Here is a 24,266-nt window from a genome sequence, read left to right as displayed (position 1 = left end):
AGCTAAGTATACTTTTTTCTCCCTTTATTCCTCTTTCTGTTACCTGTTTACACACACTAACATGTGTCATCAGTTTATCCCTGTTATTTGCCACAGGCGCAGACCATGGCATTCTCCCAGAACGTACGCAACTTGGACAACCTACGCTTTCTGAATGTGGCCTCTGCAGATTCCATCTCATTCTCAATCGGACTTTGGAACTGCAAATCACAACAAGGCTCTCAGAAGCTCTGTGTAACAACCGGGCCAAACTAAGAGCATCTGAAAGGAAATGGCGCGAATCTAACAACCCAACTGACCTAACCAATTACCAGACACTTCTCTCCTCTTTTTCCAATAGCATCTCCATTGCTAAAGCCACATACTACCAAGAGAAGATCGGTAGTTCTCCCAACACGCGCAGTGTCTTCAAAACCTCACCTACAAGACCTTGTTTGGTACAGCACCCTCCTACCTCAACTCTCTCCTGAAGGCTTACGTTTCCTCACGCAATCTTAGATCGATTAGCGACCGATGTTTAGTAGTTCCCACTCAGCGTGGCGCAAGGTCCCTTTCCAGAACCTTCACGCTAACTGTTCCTCAGTGGTGGAATGAACTTCCAACCTCGATCCGGACTGCAGAATCTCTCACCATCTTCAAAAAAACAGCTAAATACCCACCTCTTCCGTGAACACCTAACCAACTCATGAAAAAAAAAATAATAAAAAGAAATTGCACTTACACCTCTACTCTGTGCACTTTGCTTCTTCTGGAACTCAATTAATGGATTTTGTATGGTAGCACTACTTGTATTGTTCTCTGCTTGATATATCACTTTGCTTGTATTTTTCTAATTTGTAAGTCCCTAAATGAATAAATGTAAATGTAAACGTAAATGTGATACAAAACTGCATTAGGGAAAATATTACCTCAAAAGTGAATAATATTACCTAGCTAGAATGGAGCTAACATTGCTTGAAAGGAAAGAAATCACAGCTACTTCCTGGATTAGGAAGTAGGATTACTTTAGAGTTACATTTTCACCTACTAACTTACCATGACTACAATCAAGCACCTAACATCTCAGTGAATAAGAAGGATTGTACAAATTTCTCTCAGTTCTGTCAAATGCACTTGGACCAAAACCACACTCACCAGCCACATTATCTTTATTCATAGATGTTTGAGAGACATAATTTCTAAGGGATTCCAAATACATTTTCATCACAACAAAAACAACAGCTTGTAATCATCATTGCTGTTGTGAGATGTATCTCAAAGTGAGCACTGCATGTAAAAATCGAAAAGTAGAAAAGCAGAATACATGAAATGTTACTATAAACTCTAAGCAAATTGTCCCAAGATGGCTGCTGAAATTTAAAGGGTGGGTCGAGGGGGGAGGGGTATCAGACTACATCAAGAGCAGAGCCTTTTCAATCTTATTGCAAACAGTTTTTTTTTTTTAAAGCATTTTAAAAGCATTTGAAATACACTGGTGATGTTACGAATGACTCATTTAACTGCAGTAGAGCCTGTTGACACGTAGAATGTCATTGGGGCTCATCTCAGTGGCACGTCCAATGGGAACGTTATTATCTGGTATAGGGATGATAGTTGGCCGCCTGTTCCTGGAGAAAGCAAACCTGGAACAGCACAGTGTGTTCATTTACAATGTGGCATCAAAACAATTAGATATGTAAAGGGCGGGGGGGGGGGGGGGGGGGGGGTCTTAAGAGAATAATACTTTACCTTGAATAGTGCATGACAGAATTGTAGTCATATGAGGTGTTCAGATTGTTGGTGTTGACTATGTCAAAATTGGACTCTTGTCCTGTGAATATATTTATCACATAATTATGTTGTTTCTTTTGTCTTCTTTGACTGTCAGGAGAAAGGCCTCTAAGATTACCTAAAGCACATTTTTACATTCATATATTTAAATGTTCTTCCCTATCCAATTTCAACAATATATAGCGAGAGACAGAGAGAGAGAGAGAGAGAGAGAGAGAGAGAGAGAGAGAGAGAGAGAGAGTATACAGTGCCTTGTGAAAATATTCAGACCGCTGACCAATTCTATCACACTACTGAATTACAAATGGTACACTGAAATTTCATACTGAAACCCAATCAATTATTGTAAGGTGACATTGGATTTATATATATATATATATATATATATATATATATATATATATATATATATATATATATATATATATATATATATATTTTATTTAAAAAACTGCTTGCTTACATAAGTATTCAAGTACTGTGTCCTTGTTAGGGCAGTTTCTTTCTATGGTATAAACTGGGACCTTCCACAGCACAGGGGTTGAATACTTTACTAATGCAAGTAAAAAAATTAAATATCTCAAATTCTAATCGTTTCTGTGAAATTTTTCCCAACATAAATCCAATGTCACCTAACAATAATTGATTTATTTGAGTTTCAGTGTTTTAAAATAAAATATCAAACAGAATATATATATATATATATATATATATATATATATATATATATATATATATATATATATATATATATATATATATATATATATATATATATATGTGCACACAATTATTAGGCATTAGTAAAGTCAGTATTACTGACTTATGCATAGATATAAGCATATTTATCCAAGTCTTAACAGTATAGAAATTAAAGCTAACTAAGTATGATTATTTTCAGGTGATGTTTAATTGTTTAATGAAGGAGGCTGTGGCTTAAAGTGATTAACACCCTATATAAGATGTGCATAATTATTAGGCAGCTTTTATAACTCAGCAAAACGGCCCAAAAAGGAAATTTAACGGTGACTGAAAAGTCAAAAATTGTAACATGCCTATCAGAGATCGCAAAGCTAATAATGTGTGACCACCAGACAATCAAACACTTTGTTATGAATACTCTACAGGGTCACAAAATGTAGAGAAGAAAAGGCAGAAGTTGACTTTAAAGACTTAAGAAGGAAAAAAAGTGAGTTTACCGGTAAGCCTCCAGTGCCACCATATGGCGAAGGTATAGAAGCCTAAAACTTGACCACCACTACTAAATAAGACAAACTAAAGCATCATGGATGGGCCAAGAAATACCTAAAGATTTCTCAAATGTTTTATGGACAGATGAAATGAGAGTGACTCTAGATGGAGCAGATCTTGGCCTGTGGGTGGCTCACTAATGGGCACAGAGTACCAGTTAGAGAGAAGCACCAGCAAGGTGCTGGAAGTGTACTGCTGTGGGCTGGTATCATTAATAATGAGCTAGTTGGACCATTTCAGGTTGAAGATGGACTGAAAATCAACTCTCAAACCCCACTGCCAGTTTCTAGAAGACACTTTCTTCAAGCAGTGGTACAGGAAGAAGTCAGCAACATTCAAGAAGGCCATGATATTTATGCAGGACTATGCTCCATTGCATACCTCAAGCTACACCACTGCTTGGCTAGCCAGAAAAGGCATCAAAGATGACAGAATGATGATCTGGCCCCCTTCCTCATCTGGCTTAAATCCTACTGAGAACTTCTGGGTCATTCTCAAGTTTGGGATTTGCAGTAAGGGAAGACAATTCGCCTCTTTGAACAGAATTTGGGAGGCTGTGGTGGCTGCATCAGCTAAAACTGATCATGAACAGATCAAGAAAATGACAGATTCAATGAATGGAAGGCTCATGGTGGTTATTGGAAAGAAAGGTGGCTGTATTCATTACTGAACTGTTTTGAAGGGCCAAAAAAAATTTTTTGTTAATTGTTATATGTTCTTTTAATATTAGTTATTTGTTAGATAATACTTTAAGACTGAAGAATAAACAAGTAAGTGATTATATTTTTTAATTAGTTGCCTAATAATTGCTTTTGTTCACCAATAAGATGAAGTTGAGAAATACCATTTGCCTAATAATTGTTCATGCAGTGTACACACACACACACACACACACACACACACACACACACACACACACACAAAACAGTTGACTTTATTACTTTATTACTAAGAAATAACAAGTGTAATTTCTGCTCTACTCACCAGGTATAACATTTTCCAAGAGGATTCTGACATGATTGTCACGGTCACTACGAGTCTGCTCATGATGAAAGCCCAGAGCATGGAGAAGCTCATGTTGGATGATCTCATGGAAAACGCAGCCATTGCGTTGTAGGGACACAACTTGTCTTCTACCCCTGCGACCCACGAAAGAGTAGCACCTGTACAGGAAAGAATACATTCTCAAGCTTGCTTTCATTACATGAGGACTGGATGGGAGTTAAATCGATATGTTTCTGAAAAATGGTCTCCAATATTAAAACTGTTGACATACCCAGAGTCTGAGATTATATTAATGAAGTCTTCTTCATTGGTGCGAGGTATGAATTGGATACAAGTTGAATTTTGGAAGGAGGCCAGCCCACGCTGGATAACACTTATTTCAGAGGATGCTGTCAGAAAGAGAAGCTTGTTAATGATAGCTAATGGAGCTCTGACACATCTTACTTTGAAGCCAGGTGAAAAGTGATACTCACAATATTCCGTGGAAATGGTGAAGGGCACCTTAACCTTCCCATCACTGCCCCTGGGCCATTTGCACCTACGAGAAGTGCATGGATCTGCATTCTGGAGCTCAGTGTACTCGGCTATGTCACCATGTGTAATGGTGAATTCACCCTTTGGCTTTCCTGTCCAGTAAAACAAAATTGTCTACACTGGGATTCGTAGTACACGCATTACTTTTTCAGAAATATTTTAAGAAAACGTGTACAGTCTATTTTACTAAACTAAAGGAAGACTGAACACTTCAATTCTTATATTGCCTTCAATGATAAATTGTACTTTCAATATGTATCAGTTTAAAACATGTCCCATGACCAATGAAACTATTTCCAATGAGAATGCACGTTCCAGAAAAAAAGAACTAGCAGTTATTAGATTGGAATCAGACAGTCATCAGTGGACATCATATGTTTAATCAAATATTTGGAAAAAGTTGATATTCGTAAACAGTATGTCTTATAGTCCTTTCACATGTAAGTAAACACTAACAAAGTCGCACAGGAAAGCAGAATAGACATTTGTTGTAAGGTATTTCAGACAATTGTTTCTACAAATAAAATATTGATGCTTAATCTATAAGTGAAAAATCTATCACTGTCATATCTTACAGCTAAGAATGTACTGTGCTGTGCCCTCAGTTTTTAATAGAAAGCGGACAGATTTGATTTTATTATATACCTAACCTCTTCATAATGTATTTTTTTCTAACACAACAATTACACTGTTACAGCTACACCATTCTCTGGTTACCACTTGTACAGATGGTCACAAAAGTACCTACAATATATAAAGTAATACCTCAATTATCAGCCTTATTTTTTAAACAGGGCCAAGAAGTCAAGTGCAGTTTTTTTTTTCCACTCTTACCAGCATTTTTGTTGGCTCTTTCAATTCTGGCAGATACAGAGAAATAATCCTGGTCGATGCTGTTATCTGAAATGAATTTGGTAAAATTAGTTTAAACAAAACAAAACAAATCAAAAACAACAAAAAATAGCTGTAAAATTTCAAAACTGTAAAGATAAATTAATAAAAAGTCTGAATCAAGTAGCATCTTACCAGTCTCCTCAGAGGTCACATCAGCCAATGCCTGGTTGAGAAATTTTTAAAATGTCTGTGAGCTGATATTTTACTAAGTACTAATGCAGATGCCAAATAAAAAGCAATATGTTATTGAAATAGGTGTTTTTTAGATTTAGTCAAATCTAGTCATAATATATTTTATGTATTGTTGTTATTTATTTTATGTTAATTTCTGTTAGCTCACCTTTATGGAATGACTCTGAACTAGACTGATGCTGAGCAGCAGCAGGATGATGCCTTGAATCAGGTACATGATGAAAGTCACATTCAGTGTAGCAGCACCGAGACTGAAGAATGCTCATGCAGAAGTACAGTTTAAATACACTCATAAGAGTTTACCACTTCTCTTTCACAGAACTCAGCTTCTGCTTCTCAATGGTTATGGCAAATCAAAAAAAAGGGAACTAGAAAATCTTACATAAAAGTGTCGGTTTTGTCTCCTTGATATTTCACATGCACCACTTTTTTAAAAACACTTGTGAAACTTCCTTGAAATTTTCCAACTGTTAGAACTGAACCATATTAGAACCCTACCGCTGTCAAATCCAGACCCTATGCAAACCCTAACTCTAGTTCAATGTTAACCATTTACCTACCCTGAAACTAAGAAAATGCTCACTCTAGCCCAACAATCACCCTGCCGCTCTACATTAATTATTCATAACAGGTGATCTAATCTTCATCCAAATCATAATAACAGCCAAACACATTCTGCTTGAATAAAACACAAATAGTCACATTTGATTAAAAGTTCACTGTTTAGGTTTTAAAAAAATATTAAGCCTCTAAGCTAGCGACTTTTCTGAAGTCTAGTTGGAGTCAAGAACTGTCTAATTAAAAAGGTCTGGTTAGTGACAGAGAACAGCTATGCTATCTGAGCCAGGCCTTACTGCCCAACATCAGTAATCTGGAAAGTTTTCCCAGAATAGTGGAGCAGCAAAGTGTAGACCAAGGCTATTCTCCAGGTCCAAACTTTTCTTGTTGTGGGCCAGAAAGAGAAAAATTATGCAGTCACGGGCCACAGACTATAATAATAAAATTAAGGAAATCATTAACTACCACCACTAACACTGCCTTTTTTGTTTAAGTAATTAATTCAGTAGGTTTTTGAATACTTTCTGATGAGAGCTTGACAATTGTATAAATAGATACAATAAATCAGATAATGAATCTAATGAGAACACTGATGACTGAAGAATTACTATCAAGTTGGGTGTAAATTTTCTTGTGGAAGTTCAAAGCTCATTGTAAAGGTCAAAGGTCAAAGGTCATTCTGTCCTTATTCAGCACCAGTGCATGACTTGAAAATGTTTAATTTCATAATATACAACTGTTAGTTCTGGTCCAACAGTCCGATTGTACAAGCAGTGTTCCAAGAGTGCTGATAGCAATAGTTTGTTACAGTGAAACCATTACTATACTTACTATAGACGGTCAGTCAGTCTGTGTGCTGGCATGGCAACATGCTCTGTCCAACTGTCACTTCTTTGGGAAATATTTTTGTTGATAGAGCAAAAATAAACAAAATATGTAGCCATATTGTGCAAGAAATCTGTTACCAAATATTAATTTCTTGTTTATAGAACTGTTGTATAAAAGCAATATCACAATTGCAGTTGCGCATGTGTTATTGCTTAAATGTCTCTTAACATTATACTCCTTAATTATAGCAACTGGTTACTGACAGATTCAACAGACTCACATTCATCTGAACTAAAAAATCTTCTGCATTTGGTTTCTCTTTTTCCTTTCTTTAGCACTGCCATTTCGAGCTAAAATATTAGTAACATGAATATAAGCATGTAATTCATTTTTATCATTTTTAGCAGAGGGAAATTTGGAAATTGGGGATAACTTATTTTATTTCTAAAATACCTCACGGGGAATTTAAAAAATGGTAGCGGGCTATAATTTGGACTGCCCTGCCATATGCACATATACTCAGTATCCTTGGGTTTTTTAAAAATGTGCAGTTTGTATATATTGACTTGTGCTGATAAATTTTGTTATAGTATAGCCGTATCTGCACTGTAACACTGATCGCAAGCACTTATGTAATGGGATGTTTGGGTGTCCACATACTTTTGGCCATGTAGTGTACCTTGTGTTGCGTCTACTAAAAAGACAACACTTTAGATAAATGGTGCTATCAAATTTGGTGCTTTTTCTCAACCCCAAGTGCAGATATTACATGTAAATCAATCTTTATTTCAAATCTTTATTAGGGATAATAATAATCTAATCTAAATGTAGTAGGTGGTAGATCTAGAAGGAAATGGTAACTGGGCTAAAACATTACTATAGGTACATAAGGAGAATTAATTGAAAACACTAAACTAAACAATAATATATACATTTTTAAGTGATGAAATTGCTCGTTGTTGCTGTTGTTGACTAATGACTAAATGAAGATGTGGAACATTAGTGTAATGGAAACTCATTAGTAATTAGTGAAGTGTTACTGTGTTGTTCTTCAGTAGTTAATGATACTGTGAAATATTATTACACATGGTAATCCATTACTAATTTTTGTTATTTAAAAGAAAATTATTTACAAAAAATTTGAAACTATGTTCCTTTAGTTTTTTTTGTTGTTCATTGCTACATTACAGCTTTGTACTTTTGTAGGTTATTGTTGCCCAGTCTCTCTTTAGACCTTGAGTGGCTAAATAAAAACAACACTATAATAAGACCTATAATAACTTACATTTTAGACACAGAGGTGTTGGAATAGGTTGAGGTATATTAGATATTAGAACTCCAGAAGGAATTTAAGACTTAGCTATTGGGGAATAATTTTGATATGATCAGTGATTAATCAGTAGTTATTATTATTATTATTATTTTAAAGCCATCATTAACTAGTAGTTCTGCAGAAGAAATGTATCAGTAATTAAAATGGCGCACTTATATAGCACTTTTATCCAAAGCACTTTACATTGTGTCTCATTCACCCATTCACACACACTCACACACCAATGGTAGCAGAGCTGCCATGCAAGGTTCTAACTTGCCATCAGGAGCAACTTGGGGTTCAGTGTCTTGCCCAAGGACACTTCAGCATGTGGAGTCACGCGGGCCGGGAATCGAACTGCCAACCCTACGATTAGTGGAGAACCCACTCTACCACCCGCGCCACAGCCGGTGCAAGACACAGACACTACTTGAGACACAGTTAATTATTTCATAGTTAATAGTGAACTCCTACTAACATATTTACTGAGTAATTAACTAGTAGATCTTAGTATTTAATAAGATAAGTGTTAAAAAAAGAACTGCTCAGTCATTCTTGCTTAGTTCCTTCATGGTTATCTATGAGTTGTTGTACAGTATTGTAAAATGTTACCCATTGTATATAGATAGGGTGATGCAAATAATTTGTATGTGAATATATTTTCCACAAGACTGATTTGGGTAGATGGTAGTATTTTTAACCAGTGTATAAAACTGTTTTAGTTGATGTGCATTTTAGGGATGTTTTAATAAAAGGCCTTCTGCAAATAACACCACATCATTTCAGCCATGACAACTCTCAGAGTAAATGGTGAGCTTTTATTGATGGGGATGGAGTGTAAATGGGTTTGGTCTTGGCAGACTAGATGTGCTATGCTGCTGCTGCTGAGCAAATACGAATACTTATTCTGATAGACATAGACAGATATAGAAAAGAATAGAGGCACGCTGCTGCTGTAAAGGGTATGGAAGGAGGAAGGAGTTACCAACATTTATCAGCACTCAGACTTTATCAGCAGTTATCAGCATTTATTAGCAGTTATCGGAAATTATCGGCAGTCATCAGAATCCATCTGCGTTTATCGGTGATTATCAGCAATTGTCAGCTACGATCAGCTTTTATCGCCATTATCAGCATTTATTGTCATTTATCGGCTATTATTGCATTTACCAGTTGTGATCAGTATTTGTCAACCATTATCAGCATTTATAGGGCATGTTTTCTGACTGAATATACACATTGAATGTCACCGTTATCAACCTTGATAAGAAAGTATCGGGATGCACCAGCCAAGATCAGTGTTTATAGCCTTTATCAGCATTCATCAGGCAATGTGAGCATTTATAAGCATTTACCAGGCTTAGTCTGCATTTATCAGCCTTTACCAGCATTCATCTGCATTTATAGGCCATAATGTTTATCAGCTATTGTCAGCCATTATCATTATTCACCAGCTGTGATCAGTGTTCATCAGCCATTATAGACATCCATCAGCACTTACCAGCAAAGATCAAAGTTATCACCGATTATCAGCATATATCAGTAGGGATCTTTAACAATTGGCCTTAGACAGTGTTTACCATTATACTGTATACATTTTACTGCCCAGTATCATGTGTATTAGCTTTTATGGACAATTGCCAGCATTTATCTGGCATTATTAGCATTGTAAGCCATATAATCATTTGCCAGCTGTGATCAGTTTTTTATATCAGCATTTATGGGAATTTACAAGCTGTAAACAATACATAGGATACAATATTTAATAGCATGCGCAGGCCATAGCTGGCAAGTTGGTCGAGATTATAAAGGGTTATGTGGTTGGAGAAGTATGTCTGATAGGCTGTTGCGCAGCGTCGAGGGAGCCAATCAGCGCTCAGACAGAGTTTCATGGCTGAACTGGGCATTTCAGTAGAAACGGTCCCCAAAGTAAATTATGTATCAAAAACTAGATAAAATGATATACAATCATTTCAATAGAAATGATGTAGGGGTTTATCATTTCTTGCTATTAAAAGATCTTTCTGTTCTGGATCATTAATTCACAGATAATTAGCTCAGTAAAGCACATGCTGTATTCTATCCACCATGCTTTCCACTCGAGAATGAGGTTTTTGGTACACATTATTTATCTGTCTCTAAACATGCAGTGCTCTTCAAGATTCTTTTGTATTGTAGTTAATTTTATAATATTTTTGGTGATAACAGTATAAGGTTATTACAATATTAAGTACAATTATATGCTGTGCTTGCTATGCTAGTGCATATACATTTAAATCATACAAAGATGTACAAAATATGCCTATAAGTTTTAGGCCATGGAAAATCCACACATGATTTTCATCATGGAAACCTATTAAAGTAGAAGATAATAAATTTGCCAATGACATTATGTCAAATGTTGTTTATCTCCATCTACCTTTATAGATTAAATGTGTAATATTGTCATTTACATTGTCATTTATCATTTGCATTTCAATTTTACCACTGACTTAGAGTTTAATTTAAAGAGAAGTCACAATAAAAGTCCATATCAATCTCTGTAGCATCTTTTAAATAATATTGCCTTTTCCAATTTTGAAATTTATTTTTTGTTGTTGACCAATACATACAGTCATGGGAAAAAGAAAGTACACCCTCCTTCAATTCTATGTTTATTTATCAGGGCCTAAAGAACAATTGTGTGGCTCTCACCAACTTCTATAAACAAGTAAATAGTAAATATAAAAAGCAAATAACCTCAGGTGACAACCTCAACTTGCTTTTCTCCCATAAACAGATATCTGATCAGTATTTTTGCTCGCCTACAAACACCTTGCCTTGGATATAATTATTGTCTGTAAACATCTACAAAAAATTAACCATTTAAATTTTGAGGCTGCTTCACATACTTTTGCCACTCACAGATATGTATTATCGGATCAGTTTTCTCAATAAATAAATAACCAAGTATAAAATTTTCGTCTCATTTGTTTAAATTGGGTTCTCTTTATCTACTTTTAGGACTTGTGTTAATATCTGATCATTTTTCAGGTCATATTCATGCAGAAATATACAAAAATCTGAAGGTTTCACAAACTTTCAAGCATCAGTGTACATTCAAAAAAAAAAAATTATCAGAAAATGATACCTCTTTCACCTTACGACAAAATTAAATCATGTAACTGCTACATCAATTATCTTTTTCAACATGATGTTTTTTTTATGTTTTAGGTCATATTGTGCAAAATTGTAGAAAATTCGAGCAACACTGTACATGCATGGCCTAATTACTTGTCTAACTCGAAATAGACTTACTCCATGTATTAAATATGCATAGGCAACCGCTGTATGGCCATGGATAGCAATAACTGCCCCTAAAAACACTGCCTAAAATGCTTCCGCAACAAATTCCTGCTGGTTAGTTGCAATTTCCATTCTTTACACTGCCACATTCACAATCCAAAAAAGAAGAATAAGAAAGTATTATTAGATACCATATTTAACAAATGACAAATAGCATAACATTTTCTTGTGTTTCCCTGTTTTCCCCTTCCCCATGTTTTCTCTCCCTTGTGTTTCTGTGTGTGTGTGTGTGTGTGTGTGTGTGTGTGTGTGTGTGTGTGTGTGTGTGTGTGTGTGTGTGTGTGTGTGTGTGTGTGTGGGTGTGGCGCTCCACTTCTCTTGGAACTGGCATAAAGTTCGCATGTCGTTGGATGTTCGATCTTCACAAATTAAGGGACTGTGTCAAAAGTTACATACAACATTGCTATACACGTTTCTAACTTTAATAGCATTTGAAGTCACAAAAGCAACTGTAAAGTGTTCATGAAGATGTCAGCTATGATGCACACCTTTTAGTATTTTTTATGTTTATTAAAATAAACTGTCAATCATATCTAAGCATTGTGATTTTTAAAATATACCATAATTTAGAACATGGCAAAGCTCAATAGCATTTGAAGAAAATACAGTCAGAAAAGCAACTGTACAGTGTTCATGTAGGTGTCAGGTATGATGCACACCTTTTAGCTTTTTGATATTTGTTGACAACTCCATTCAACTCACCTTTCCCTCACACTCTCACCCCCTTCCGCTCGTTAATAAAACCCGTTTCATCTTGGATCCCTGTGTGTGTGTTCTGCTTTTGGGTCCCCCTGTCCCTGTGCCCTTAACAAGTGCACCACTTCTTTTAGCGTCAGAATCAGTGGTCAGACTAAACAGAAATAAAATTTGCCCGATGGTAATGTGAATTCATTGAAAGGAAAAAGAAAACAGGATGTTAAAGGACATGGGCTGTAAAATCTGATTGGCTGAGCCTTGTGTAAAGCTATTGTAAAATCCTCACACACCTGTGACCACATCACAATAATTGAATTTTGTATTATACGTTTGTTTTAACAGTTATTTACAGTCGACTAATTTGATTAAACAAGAATGGTTAAAGAAGAATAAAGGTAATGTTTTGGAATGGAAAGTCAAAATAAAAATTTTGTGGAAGGACCTGAAGCAAGCAGTTCATGTGAGGAAACCCACCAACATCCCAGAGTTGAAGCTGTTCTGTAATGGGCTAAAATTCCTCCAAGCCAATGGATATTAAATTATTTATCCCTAATCTATTTCCCTCAACAGTAAGACCCGGAAGAGAACCAATTACAGGTTTATATATCATTTCATTTTTAATAAGATTAAGTCGTTTTGGGGAAATACAGCAAACAAGTTTTAAATATTCTTTCTGACATACATTTATCCCAAAGATATTAATGAATTCAATGTAACTATAAAGATCACCTGAAGGATTTAATAGGTCTATAAAAAAATAAATCCTTTGTTAAATCAATAATATATGTTGATTGTTCCATTTAACAAATGAGTAAGGAGAACAATTGTTTGTAGGCTAATTTCCATGCATCTAAAGCTTGCTTTTGAAAGTTGGACAGTTTAATTGGATCTTTAGTAGATTTAAAATCACAAGCAAGTATAAATTTAATTCCACCACCTCTATTTAAGATTAAATTGAAGATAAAGAACTATGCAGAATCATTCCTCCAAGACAGTACTTGATGACTGTGCTGATTAGGGGTAACACAGAACAGGTGTGAGTGTTCAGTGAGACATGTGACAAGGCCATGTGACATGCAGGGGCTGATGGGTATTAAAGCACCGATTTAAGCATAACCCTGACACCAATGATTAGTGAAAAAGTTTAGCTACTGCAATTTGGATTAATCGGTATACTAGAGAAACTAGGTTTATTCCCATTTGCAGTTCAGTTAAATTACAGATTGTAGATTATGTAGATTAGTCTTCAGTGCATGTGGAACAGATGCCATTCTCATAGGCAGTCACTGCATGGGATCTCTGGATCAGAAATGCAGCCTTCAACTGTGGAACTAGACATCAAAACAACACAGTCATATTTACAGTAGACACATTAAACATAACCACAGAATTTCACAAAACTGTACTCACTAAGGAACCTCTCTGCAGTTGTAAGCAATCTTTGTGTCCAAAGTGGTTTGTAGCATGTTGAGTGAGGAATGATTGCATGTAGTCCTGTTAACAAAGAGTAAAACATAACTTTGAAAGAATAGTGTTATTTTCATAGCCATAATTCTTAGAAGGGACACATGTTTAGTAATAGCATCGTATAATTAAAGGGAAAAAAATTACATACACCTAGGTTAAAAATTTTCAACCTCAGTTTTTCACATTACCATACATTTCTTCTGACAAGTTGATTAGGGCATCTACTTTAGTCACATCAGAGGTCATTTTAAAACAATTGATTAGATGCAGATTTATTTCAGCTTTAATTCATTACATCAGAATCGTAGTGGGCAAAATGTTTACATACAGTGAGGGAAAAAAGTATTTGATCCCCTGCTGATTTTGTACGTTTGCCCACTGACAAAGAAATGATCAGTCTATAATTTTAATGGTAGATTTATTTGAACAGTGAGAGACAGAATAACAACAAAAAAAATCCAGAAAAACGCATGTCAAAAATGTTATAAATTGATTTGCATTTTAATGAGGGAAATATGTATTTGACCCCTCTGCAAAACATGACTTAGTACATGGTGGCAAAACCCTTGTTGGCAATCACAGTGGTCAGATGTTTCTTGTAGTTGGCCACCAAGTTTGCACACATCTCAGGAGGGATTTTGTCCCACTCCTCTTTGCAGATCTTCTACAAGTCATTAAGGTTTCGAGGCTGACGTTTGGCAACTCGAACCTTCAGCTCCCTCCACAGATTTTCTATGGGATTATGGTCTGGAGCCAGGCTAGGCCACTCCAGGACCTTAATGTGTTTCTTCTTGAGCCACTCCTTTGTTGCCTTGGCCGTGTGTTTTGGGTCATTGTCATGCTGGAATACCCATCCACGACCCATTTTCAATGCCCTGGCTGAGGGAAGGAGGTTCTCACCCAAGATTTGACGGTACATGGCCCCGTCCATCGTCCCTTTGATGCGGTGAAGTTGTCCTGTCCCCTTAGCAGAAAAACACCCCCAGAGCATAATGTTTCCACCTCCATGTTTGACGGTGGGGATGGTGTTCTTGGCGTCATAGGCAGCATTCCTCCTCCTCCAAACACGGTGAGTTGAGTTGATGCCAAAGAGCTCCATATTGGTCTCATCTGACCACAACACTTTCACCCAGTTGTCCTCTGAATCATTCAGATGATCATTGGCAAACTTCATACGGGCATGTATATGTGCTCTCTTGAGCAGGGGAGAGGGAGATTGACAGTTCTTTTGTGTTTCTTCCATTTGCGAATAATCGCACCAACTGTTGTCACCTTCTCACCAAGCTGCTTGGAATTGGTCTTGTAGCCCATTCCAGACTTGTATAGGTCTACAGTCTTGTCCCTGACATCCTTGGAGAGCTTTTTGGTCTTGGCCATGGTGGAGAGTTTGGAATCTGATTGATTGATATCTTCTGTGGACAGGTGTCTTTTATACAGGTAACAAGCTGAGATTAGGAGCACTCCCTTTAAGAGTGTGCTCCTAATCTCAGCTTGTTACCTGTATAAAAGACACCTGGGAGCCAGAAATATTTCTGATTGAGAGGGGGTCAAATACTTATTTCCCTCATTAAAATGCAAATCAATTTATAACATTTTTGACATGCGTTTTTCTGGATTTTTTTTGTTGTTATTCTGTATCTCACTGTTCAAATAAATCTACCATTAAAATTATAGACTGATCATTTCTTTGTCAGTGGGCAAATGTACAAAATCAGCAGGGGATCAAATACTTTTTTCCCCTCAGTGTACACCAAGCTGACTGTCTCTTTAAACAGTCTGGAAGGTTCTAGAAATTAATGTACTGACTGGAAACTTCTGAGTGGTCAATTGTCAAAATTAGGAGTTAATTGGGAGGGCATATTTGGCTGTGAAAGTTTAGAGACACTGCCCTTTGCTCTTGATACCAAAAATCCAGGCAACTCAGCCAAGACCTCAGAAAAACAAAACAAAACTCTGGTTCCTCCCTAGGAGCAATTCCCAAATGACTGAAGGTACCACAAGCATTTGTACAAACAGCTGTTTGCAAATATAGAAATCTTGGGACCACACAGACACCGTGTCATTCAGGAAAGAGGTATAAATTAACTCCCATTGAGGAACCTACTTTGGTCCAAAAGGTTCAACTGGACCCCAAAACAACAACAAAAGAACTGGTGAACAAAAATATTTACAGTCTCCATTACGTGAGTTCTACATCATGGCCTGAAAGGTTCAAAGAAGAAGCCCCTTCTCTAAGACCATTAAAAGGCATAAAGAAGCCAGACTGAAATTTACAAGTGCGCAAAAGCCTTTTGAAGTAGTGTGAGGCAGGGCTTTTAATCCAAAGAATATCATCCCAACTGTGAAGCATGGGGGCGGCAGCATCATGTTGTACGAGAGTTTTGCTGGTAAGGGAATGGTGCACTTCATAAAATAGATGGCATAATAAGGAAAGAAGATTCTCTAGAAATACTGAAGCAAAACCTCAAGATACCATCCAGAAGGTTCAAACTTGGTTGAAACTGGGTATTCCAGCAGAACAATGACCCTAAGCATACCTCCAAAGTGGTAACAAAATGGATTAAAGACAACAAAGTAAAAATATTGGAGTAGTCATCACACAGCCCTTACCTGAATCCCATAGAATATTTGTGGCCTGAACTAAAAAAGAAGCCCACAAACCTGTTCTCTGAGGAGGAATTAGCAAAGATTCTGGCAAAGTATTCTGAGTAGCCTGTGGAAGGCTTACACTTACCTCCAAGTGTTCGATTCAATTTCAAACAATTAAATAGCAATGCCAGCAAATACTAACAAAGTGTATTGGAAATTCTAACCCACTAAAAAACTGATATAATAAATACACAATGAAATAAATCTGTCTCTGCCTAGATGCATGTAAACTTTTGGTCTATATAAGCAGATTGTGCAAAGTAAATACTACAAAATAAATAAAAATAACACAAACACTGTCAAACACTTGGGTTTTGTTTTTTTTTTTAAAGTTGTCATTCTTGGTTTGTTAGTATTTCTGCTTCAGATATTTGAAGCATTTTTTTTTTTTTAATGAACAGCTTTTTTTTTGTATAACTAAGCTAAAATTGAAGAGACAGTAGGCTTGTTTCAGCCAAGGAAGTGCTTTCTCTAAACCTGATTTCTACCTTTTCATCTGTTTGAGTGCACCAAAAGGCAAATAAGCAATATGTGGGTAAAGTAGGTTTTGCGTTCCACACACATACACAGATTTACAAACCAATACTTACGTGTCTGTGTCCTTGGTGACAAGCAATACAGTCAAACCAGCCACTTTATCGGGATCCAAATTCTTCACTTCTACACTTCCAAATACACTTGATTAAAGAAAACAAACAAATGACAATAGCATTATTATAACAGAAGTAAACTCTACACGGTAGCACTGACCTACGCCCTATTCGGACAAGATTAGATTTCAGAACATATGTCTGTAAAGTAATTGTTACTGCAGACGTCAGTGGTATTTATCATCAATTCACACATCAAACTTAACATGATGCTGCACTACAGGGATTAATAATACAACATGGCACAGAAGAAACAAAAGAAAAGCTGCAACTGGACCAGAGCTGAAATGTTAGGTTTAATTTCAGTTTGGGGACAACAATGTTATCATATAATAACATTGTTATCATATCATATATACGACTCTGAATTTCAACAAATAATTTACAACCTCAAAAATGTAAATTAGACCACATAAGTCTTGTGCATGGAAGTTACTTCTTTTACTATAGTAACAGTAAGCTACGTGTGCGCGTGCGTTCTCTTATGATCACCCATTCAGCGGTGAAGTGGTTAGGAATCACTACAATATAATTTTGACATATAAGTAAGTTGAGGAGTAGTTCAGAAAGTACATATTACTTTTTTAAGTCACATAAAGCTGAACAGCAGTGTACGAATTATAGCATTTAAAGTGTTGTGTTTATGCGCTGTTATAAAGATACAGCACAGTGGTTCACTGAAGCATGCATCTGCATTAAATAAACTAATTAATCTTGGCAAACTGAACAGGTTTAAAAACGCCCTGAGATTCATGATTTTCCATTCATTAAAAAAATTTCAGAAGTAACTAGTAACTTGCTACTTGAATAGTCTTCTCATTGGATAGTTTATTACTTGTACTCAAGTAATTATTAACATTATTACTTTTACTGTTAATTATTGTTAAAAGTAGCTTTGCTTGTACTTGAGTAAAATTTTTGGCTACTCTACCACCTCTGGTAATTTGGTGAGGTGTGCCTAAACTTTTGTATACAACTACATTGCCACCAGCTGGTTAGAAACATGATTAACCAATCAGAATCAAGCATTTTCCACATTTTCTGTTTGAAGGCCAGCTCACTACACTCTGAGCTCAGGGATATTGATGATGGGTGATGAAGAACCAAAGGTTTACTGATGGAGGAGAAAATATAGTGTACATCTGTTTTTTAAATTTATTTATTTATTTATTTATTTATTTAATGACATGTCATGTTCCCCTATTAATAGCATCATATTTTAATTATTTTCAGTAGCACTTTCAAAAGTTATTTAATAGTAAAATTATATATATATATATATATATATATATATATATATATATATATATATATATATATATATATATATATATATATATGGATAGATAGATAGATAGATAGATAGATAGATAGATAGATAGATATTGGTTTGTGATTGGTTGGTATTAAGATCATGCCTTACATGATTAAAATAACAAATTCATGCCATTACTGCTCCTACTGCTGTATGGCTTCCACCCAAAATAGACAAGCATGTCACACTTATAAATATAATAGTAAATATCACTTGGGGGCTATGACACTGCTTGGCAGTACTGCTATGCTGACAAGATGGCGTGGTTTTCAGAAACAATTAACATGGCTTTTTTTGTGAGTGAAAGTTTAGCTACTTAAACATAGCATGAATAGTAATCCACTACTAAAAAGGTATGTTTTCCACTTCAGGACATACAGATCAGTCCCCAGGTTCTGCCAAAGCCTCTGGAAAACCTGTTGGAATTAATGGTTCAGTGAAATTTGTTTGCTCTTTGATGCATATTTGGCAGTTTTGTACCCTGCATTTCACCACACATTGATAGCTCTTGTGCAGCTTGGTGAGGACATCATTCATTAAAGCAGATGAAATAACAGAAGGAGGCCATCATGGATTGAAAGAAAAGCTCGCTCTGCCCAGTAAAAGACTTTATGGGTTTGTACAGCGATTGGACTCTTGACACATTTTCATGATGCTGGAGCACAGATTGTCAGTATTGAGACAGTATTTCAGACTGTCTAAATATGATGTCCTCACTGTTAGATGCTCAATGATCCTGTCCACATAAAGGTTTGTGCCTTCCATTAGCTCATCACTGGTGTTGTCTGTGTCTGCCAGCAGTGGTGCACGTGACAGAGTGTAAGCCATTCATTGGCTCTTTCCCAGGACACAAGAAATCTTATAAGAATTACGCACAAGTCTAATCTTTAAACGTAGGATGCAAGGAGGTAAGGCATCTAATCCTTGAGCCCCCAGAATACTTAGTTTGTGATCCGTCTCCATTTCAAAATATTGGGCTATGAAGAAGTCCTGAAATGTCTGGCACGCCTATGTGAGCCCTCCTTTTCTAGCTGAGCGTATCTCTGCTCAACTGGTGTGAGAAACTGCAAATTATTAGCAACAAGCCACCATTCTTCACCCAATGTTTCAGCATGATTGCCCCCAATCCAAATAGTGTTGCATCTGCAGACACTTTAATTGCCTCGCTCGGGTTGTATATGTCCAGCACAGGTGGAGATCCTGCTTCAGGTCTTGAAAGGTTCAGACTTGTCCATCCCACAAAACCAGCAATTCCTTGTTCACAGAAGGTCTCGTAGGGGTTTATCTTTCTGTGCCAACCATGAAATGGATTTGCCAAGCTGGTTGACTATGATGTTGGCTGGCTTTGGTATATTTCTGACCACTGCTGTCTTGGCTGGGCCTGGTTGAATCCCCACATCCAAGATAATATGCCCTAAGAATTTAACTACACTCTGCGATAAAGCACACTTATTTGTGTTAAGGGTAAAGCCAACACTCTTAATCTGCTGTAGCACAGCATAGAGACGAACATCGTGCTCTTCTTGAGAATGCCCCCACACTAGTATATCATCCATTTGACAGACCCCACCATTCAGGCCCTCTGCAACCTCAGCAGTTTTGGAAGTGTTCAGGAGCTGGTGCTATGCTGAAAGGTGAGCAATTGAAGTAATAGCTCTCAAATGGTGTGATGAATGTTGTGACCTTGGCAAACTCCTCAGCTAGAGGGATTTGCCAAAAGCCCATAATAGCATCCAATTTGCTAAAAACATTGGCACCAACTAGCAAGCGAAGGGTCTGTTCGACAGAGGGAAATCTGCATTTTTCCCTGTACACAGACTCAAGTTTTGTGGGTTCAACACAAATTTGTGGGTCTCCAGTCTTTTAGGCACTACCATAATGCTTGAGTACCACAACATAAAGTTTAATAATAAACCAAACTCAATAACAACAGAACACACTAACATAATAGAACACGCCAGTGCATATCTCACGCTCTCTCTCTCTCTCCCAGCCACTCCTTTATCTATCTCTCCCTCTGATTAGCCAAACCAGTGCCAGGTGTGCATCCTCACAACCTTGCTTCTCCCTCCTCCTCGTCACACTACTGTAACGGTTTTAAATTGGACACTTGTTTGCATTCAGTGTCCTTTGTATCTGTACTGTAAAAAATCTCCTTAAATAAACTCTTTTTTTAATTAATTACATTTTTTTAAATCCTGGAATGCTGTTTGGTTGATGTTTCTTGATTTGCTAGGTAATTGTATTGAATGATCAATCAATCATTTCACTTTGGCCATAATGTCAGCATATGATATTGTAGTAAGATAAATGTGGTAAGTAATTAAAAAAAAAGTAATCTCCTTATTTTATAAAAATATAAATTATTTTGTGTAATGGTTGTCAATCAAATAGATAACTGTGTAGTTATTATACATATCACCAGTCTTTGGTAATTTTTTTTGCATTAGGTTGTTTAATTAGTCTGTATTACTTTGCAGTAATGTAGTTTGCTGTGACCTACAATACAAACAGCTTTTTCCCTCCCCTGTAGTCTACTACTCGACCAGAGCAGACACTGAACACCTTTCTCTAACATTTGCCAGTCATTAATATATGAAAGGCCGTCACACAGCCAAACAACCTGCAGTCCTCACAACTAGCTGAATTTCAATTGTAATAGTCCATCAAACTTCACAATCGTCCTCTGACTTGAGGTACATGGTTGTTTGGGGACATTTGCAGTTTTGCATAATCTGGTTTAGATTTTACCCTCATACATCTGACAAACTTGTAGTTAAGTTGGAGTTTACCATTTCCACTTACATCCAGATTCAACTCTTTTCATGCAGTGTTTGTTTTAGTAGTTCTAGTTTTTTTGTTTTCCTGTCTTTGTTTGATTATCAGTTGTTTAACCATTAAATATACACTGCATTTTGATCTGACTCCCTGGATTTTGTGACAGTACAATTTTTTAACAAACCTGGGTGTCTAGTTAAGGACAACGCATGTTGTTTTGCTTTCAACACAATCAATGTGTTAGTAACATACACGCTGTGTGTTAAACATTTCCACACAAAGATGTGTTAAAAAATAACACAATTTGTTTGTATGCTAAAGTTCTACTAAAATGCTCAGAAAATAAACAAACAATTGCATGAAATTCAGGTGACATTTATTAAAATAATTTAAACATTTGACAGATGTAATAATCGGAGTTGATGCGTCTTCTTACAAATCTCCCTGCCATCTGGGGAGACAACAGTCCCACTCCCTTCCATTTCAAAAGCTGTAAAAGAGCAAAAAGAGTATTTGTTAGTTGTTAGCTACAAAATATGGACAAATGCCTTTGGTCTTCAACTGAGAAATTGTGTTACATAATCCCAAATTGTGTAATTTTGAAAATGTGGCCTCCACTCTCCCAGTGAACAGAATGGCACTGTAGACTCACCAGGAAAATCTAGCTAATTTGCGAATATTTATTTTCCTGCCTTTAGCACATCACTGCCAAATTTATTTCAGTCACCCAACATTACAGAGATAATGGAAAGCATCCCAACCTAAACCCCATCCTCTCTTTATGTCACGTTAACCTTGTGAAGAAATTTTGGCCTCAACATTACTGAGCCAGCTAAGTTCTATTAGCCACTGACTTTCTGCATCTGTTATCCAGCATTAACATTCGCCGAATACATGAAGAAACACGGCTCTAACCCATCCTCCTAATGCTAATTACTACAGCTTGCCTTGTCCAAAACACCTGCTAAATGTAGTTAACATTAACCCACTCTCTGCATTACATCATGGTGAATAGCTGTAATGCTATGTTATCTTTAATTTTCAAAAAGGTAATGGGAATGTCTAATATTACCTCGAGGTGTATGCTAAAGCAATGTTATCAACTCAGGTGAGCGTTTAGCTTAGCATCCCTCATGTGATTGGTGACAGCATCCAGCTAGCTTACCCTAACGCGGAGCCTCAGATAAGATGCAGACCCAGAGAATTACAGAATAACCTCAGTCCATATTTCACAGCCAAAATAAACACGACAGTGTAACGCAAACGTAAAGTTAATTATCACTTACTGAGTTACTGTTTTCCAGTGAATACATTCTTGAGAGTTCCCTGAATAAATATTACAAACTTGGCCAGGCATTTTCAGCAGCATTAACACTAAATATTGATGAACGCTGACTTACCGGTGGTCATGTTGTTTCCTCGCCTCAGGACTCCGACTCCGTTGTCACAATCAAAAGGTCAAAGCAACAAACATTCACTTTGAGTCGAGTTCAGAGTTGGATGATGACATCGGCAGCGCAGTCCACAATGTGATTGGACAATAATTTAGCACATGTTGTGTTGGTCATGTGTGAATTTTTTCTTTTTTTAACACAATTATTGGATAATTTAACATAACATGCATTGAAATAGTAATAACACAAAAAGTGTGTAGGATATTAACACATCCTTTCTGAGAGTGTACCTGTGGCGGGTCCCAACTGCACTGCTATCATCTCTCAACTACTACAACTGACTAACATTTTTAATACATAAAAAAATTTTTATGTATGCATTCTGTGCGGATTTTATTTTTTTCTGTTTATAGTGCCCTGGATATGTATACACCCCCAGGGTCAGTACATTTGGCAGCAATTACAGCTGCAAGTCGTCTGTGAAATATCTCCATCATCTTTGCACATCTGGATCCTGAAATTTTTGTACATTCTTCATGGCAAAACTGCTTAAGTACTGTCAGACTAAATGGGCCATTCTTAGGTTTTCAACCACCCCAGTGTATCTTTAGCAATATGTGTAGGATTGTTGTTTTGTTGGAAGTCTCTTGAAAACTGGAGCAAGTTTTCTTCTATAATTGGCACCATTCATCTTGCTCTTAAAAACTGCCGAATTTACTAGTCTCTGCTGATGAAAAGCATTCCTACAATATAGTGTTCTCAGGATGATGAACAGTGTTGGGTTTCCACCAAATGTGATGCTTTGTGCCAAGACCAGAAAGTTCAATGATGGTCTCATCAGGCCAGAGAACCTTTTTACATTTGTATAGTCCTTTGTCTTCAACATGACTTTTGGCAAATACAAATGGGGTAACAGCTATTCCCATCTGAGCTGTAGATCATTCCAGTTGTCTTTACGTGGTCACTGACTTTTGGTGGTTGGCCTCTGTGGCACTGGAATGTCCCCAGTCGAACACTCTATGCAGACAGAGAGGAGGCGGGTTTTAACTGGCAGGCAACACTTGATGATTCTCACTCGTGTGTGATTACTGCCAGTATACTTATATGTGCTTTATTTGTTCATTCAATAACACGGTGGGCAAGAGAGAAAGTAACAGAGAACCAGCAGAGTCTGCTCACAACACACGTGCCTGCACGGAGCAGGATCTAATGTATATTGAACTTTGATGAGGAAGAAGCCATGAACTACTGACAGTATTTTTGTTTGTTTTGTTCTGAGTAAATGAAAAGCTCTGAGTAAAATTACCTTCTTGATGATATATATATATATATATATATATATATATATATATATATATATATATATATATATATATATATACAGTATCTCACAAAAGTGAGTACACCCCTAACATTTTTGTAAATATAATCAAATATCTTTTAATGTGACAACACTGTGTCACGTATCAGGAAGCTCTGGACTCCACTTCCCATCAGCCACTGCACTGCACTACATGTCACATGACCACCTGCACCTGATTCACATTTTGGTTAATGAGCACTTGTGTATATTTAGCCATTGTCTGCACTGATTCACTGTCTTTTGTTGTCTTAGACTCCTGTTGTTC

The 24,266-nt window shown here is 36.6% G+C and overlaps 2 protein-coding genes across 3 annotated transcripts in view; both read right to left on the bottom strand.

The window, feature by feature from the left end:
• Positions 1–1,130: 1,130 nt before the first annotated feature.
• On the bottom strand, positions 1,131–5,949 carry LOC108259606 (high choriolytic enzyme 1). The gene is made up of 8 exons (XM_017459227.3): positions 5,795–5,949; positions 5,587–5,617; positions 5,395–5,460; positions 4,500–4,652; positions 4,298–4,415; positions 4,006–4,184; positions 1,729–1,810; positions 1,131–1,622 (listed from the first exon to the last, which is right to left on the bottom strand). Exons 1-8 carry the CDS (start codon positions 5,861–5,863, stop codon positions 1,496–1,498), a joined length of 825 nt encoding a protein of 274 aa, XP_017314716.1. The 5' UTR covers positions 5,864–5,949; the 3' UTR covers positions 1,131–1,495.
• Positions 5,950–12,093: 6,144 nt separating this feature from the next.
• The window catches only part of LOC108259605 (ADP-ribosyl cyclase/cyclic ADP-ribose hydrolase 1), a 37,633-nt gene continuing 25,460 nt past the window's right edge, over positions 12,094–24,266 (bottom strand). Inside the window, exons 6-8 of one of the 2 annotated variants that reach the window (XM_017459224.3) lie at positions 17,092–17,178; positions 13,796–13,879; positions 12,094–13,716 (exon numbers count right to left, since the gene is read on the bottom strand). In XM_017459224.3, the coding sequence (XP_017314713.2) occupies positions 13,659–13,716; positions 13,796–13,879; positions 17,092–17,178 (229 nt within the window). In that variant the 3' untranslated portion in view covers positions 12,094–13,658. Of the gene's footprint in view, positions 13,717–13,795; positions 13,880–17,091; positions 17,179–21,603; positions 23,656–24,266 lie in introns of those variants that run through there. The other variant, XM_017459226.3, reaches the window with a different exon arrangement.

This window comes from Ictalurus punctatus, chromosome 27 (genome assembly GCF_001660625.3).
Source record: "Ictalurus punctatus breed USDA103 chromosome 27, Coco_2.0, whole genome shotgun sequence".
Taxonomy (NCBI): domain Eukaryota; kingdom Metazoa; phylum Chordata; class Actinopteri; order Siluriformes; family Ictaluridae; genus Ictalurus; species Ictalurus punctatus.
The sequence above is the reverse complement of the archived record's forward strand: the minus strand, read 5'-3'. Positions and strand labels throughout refer to the sequence as shown.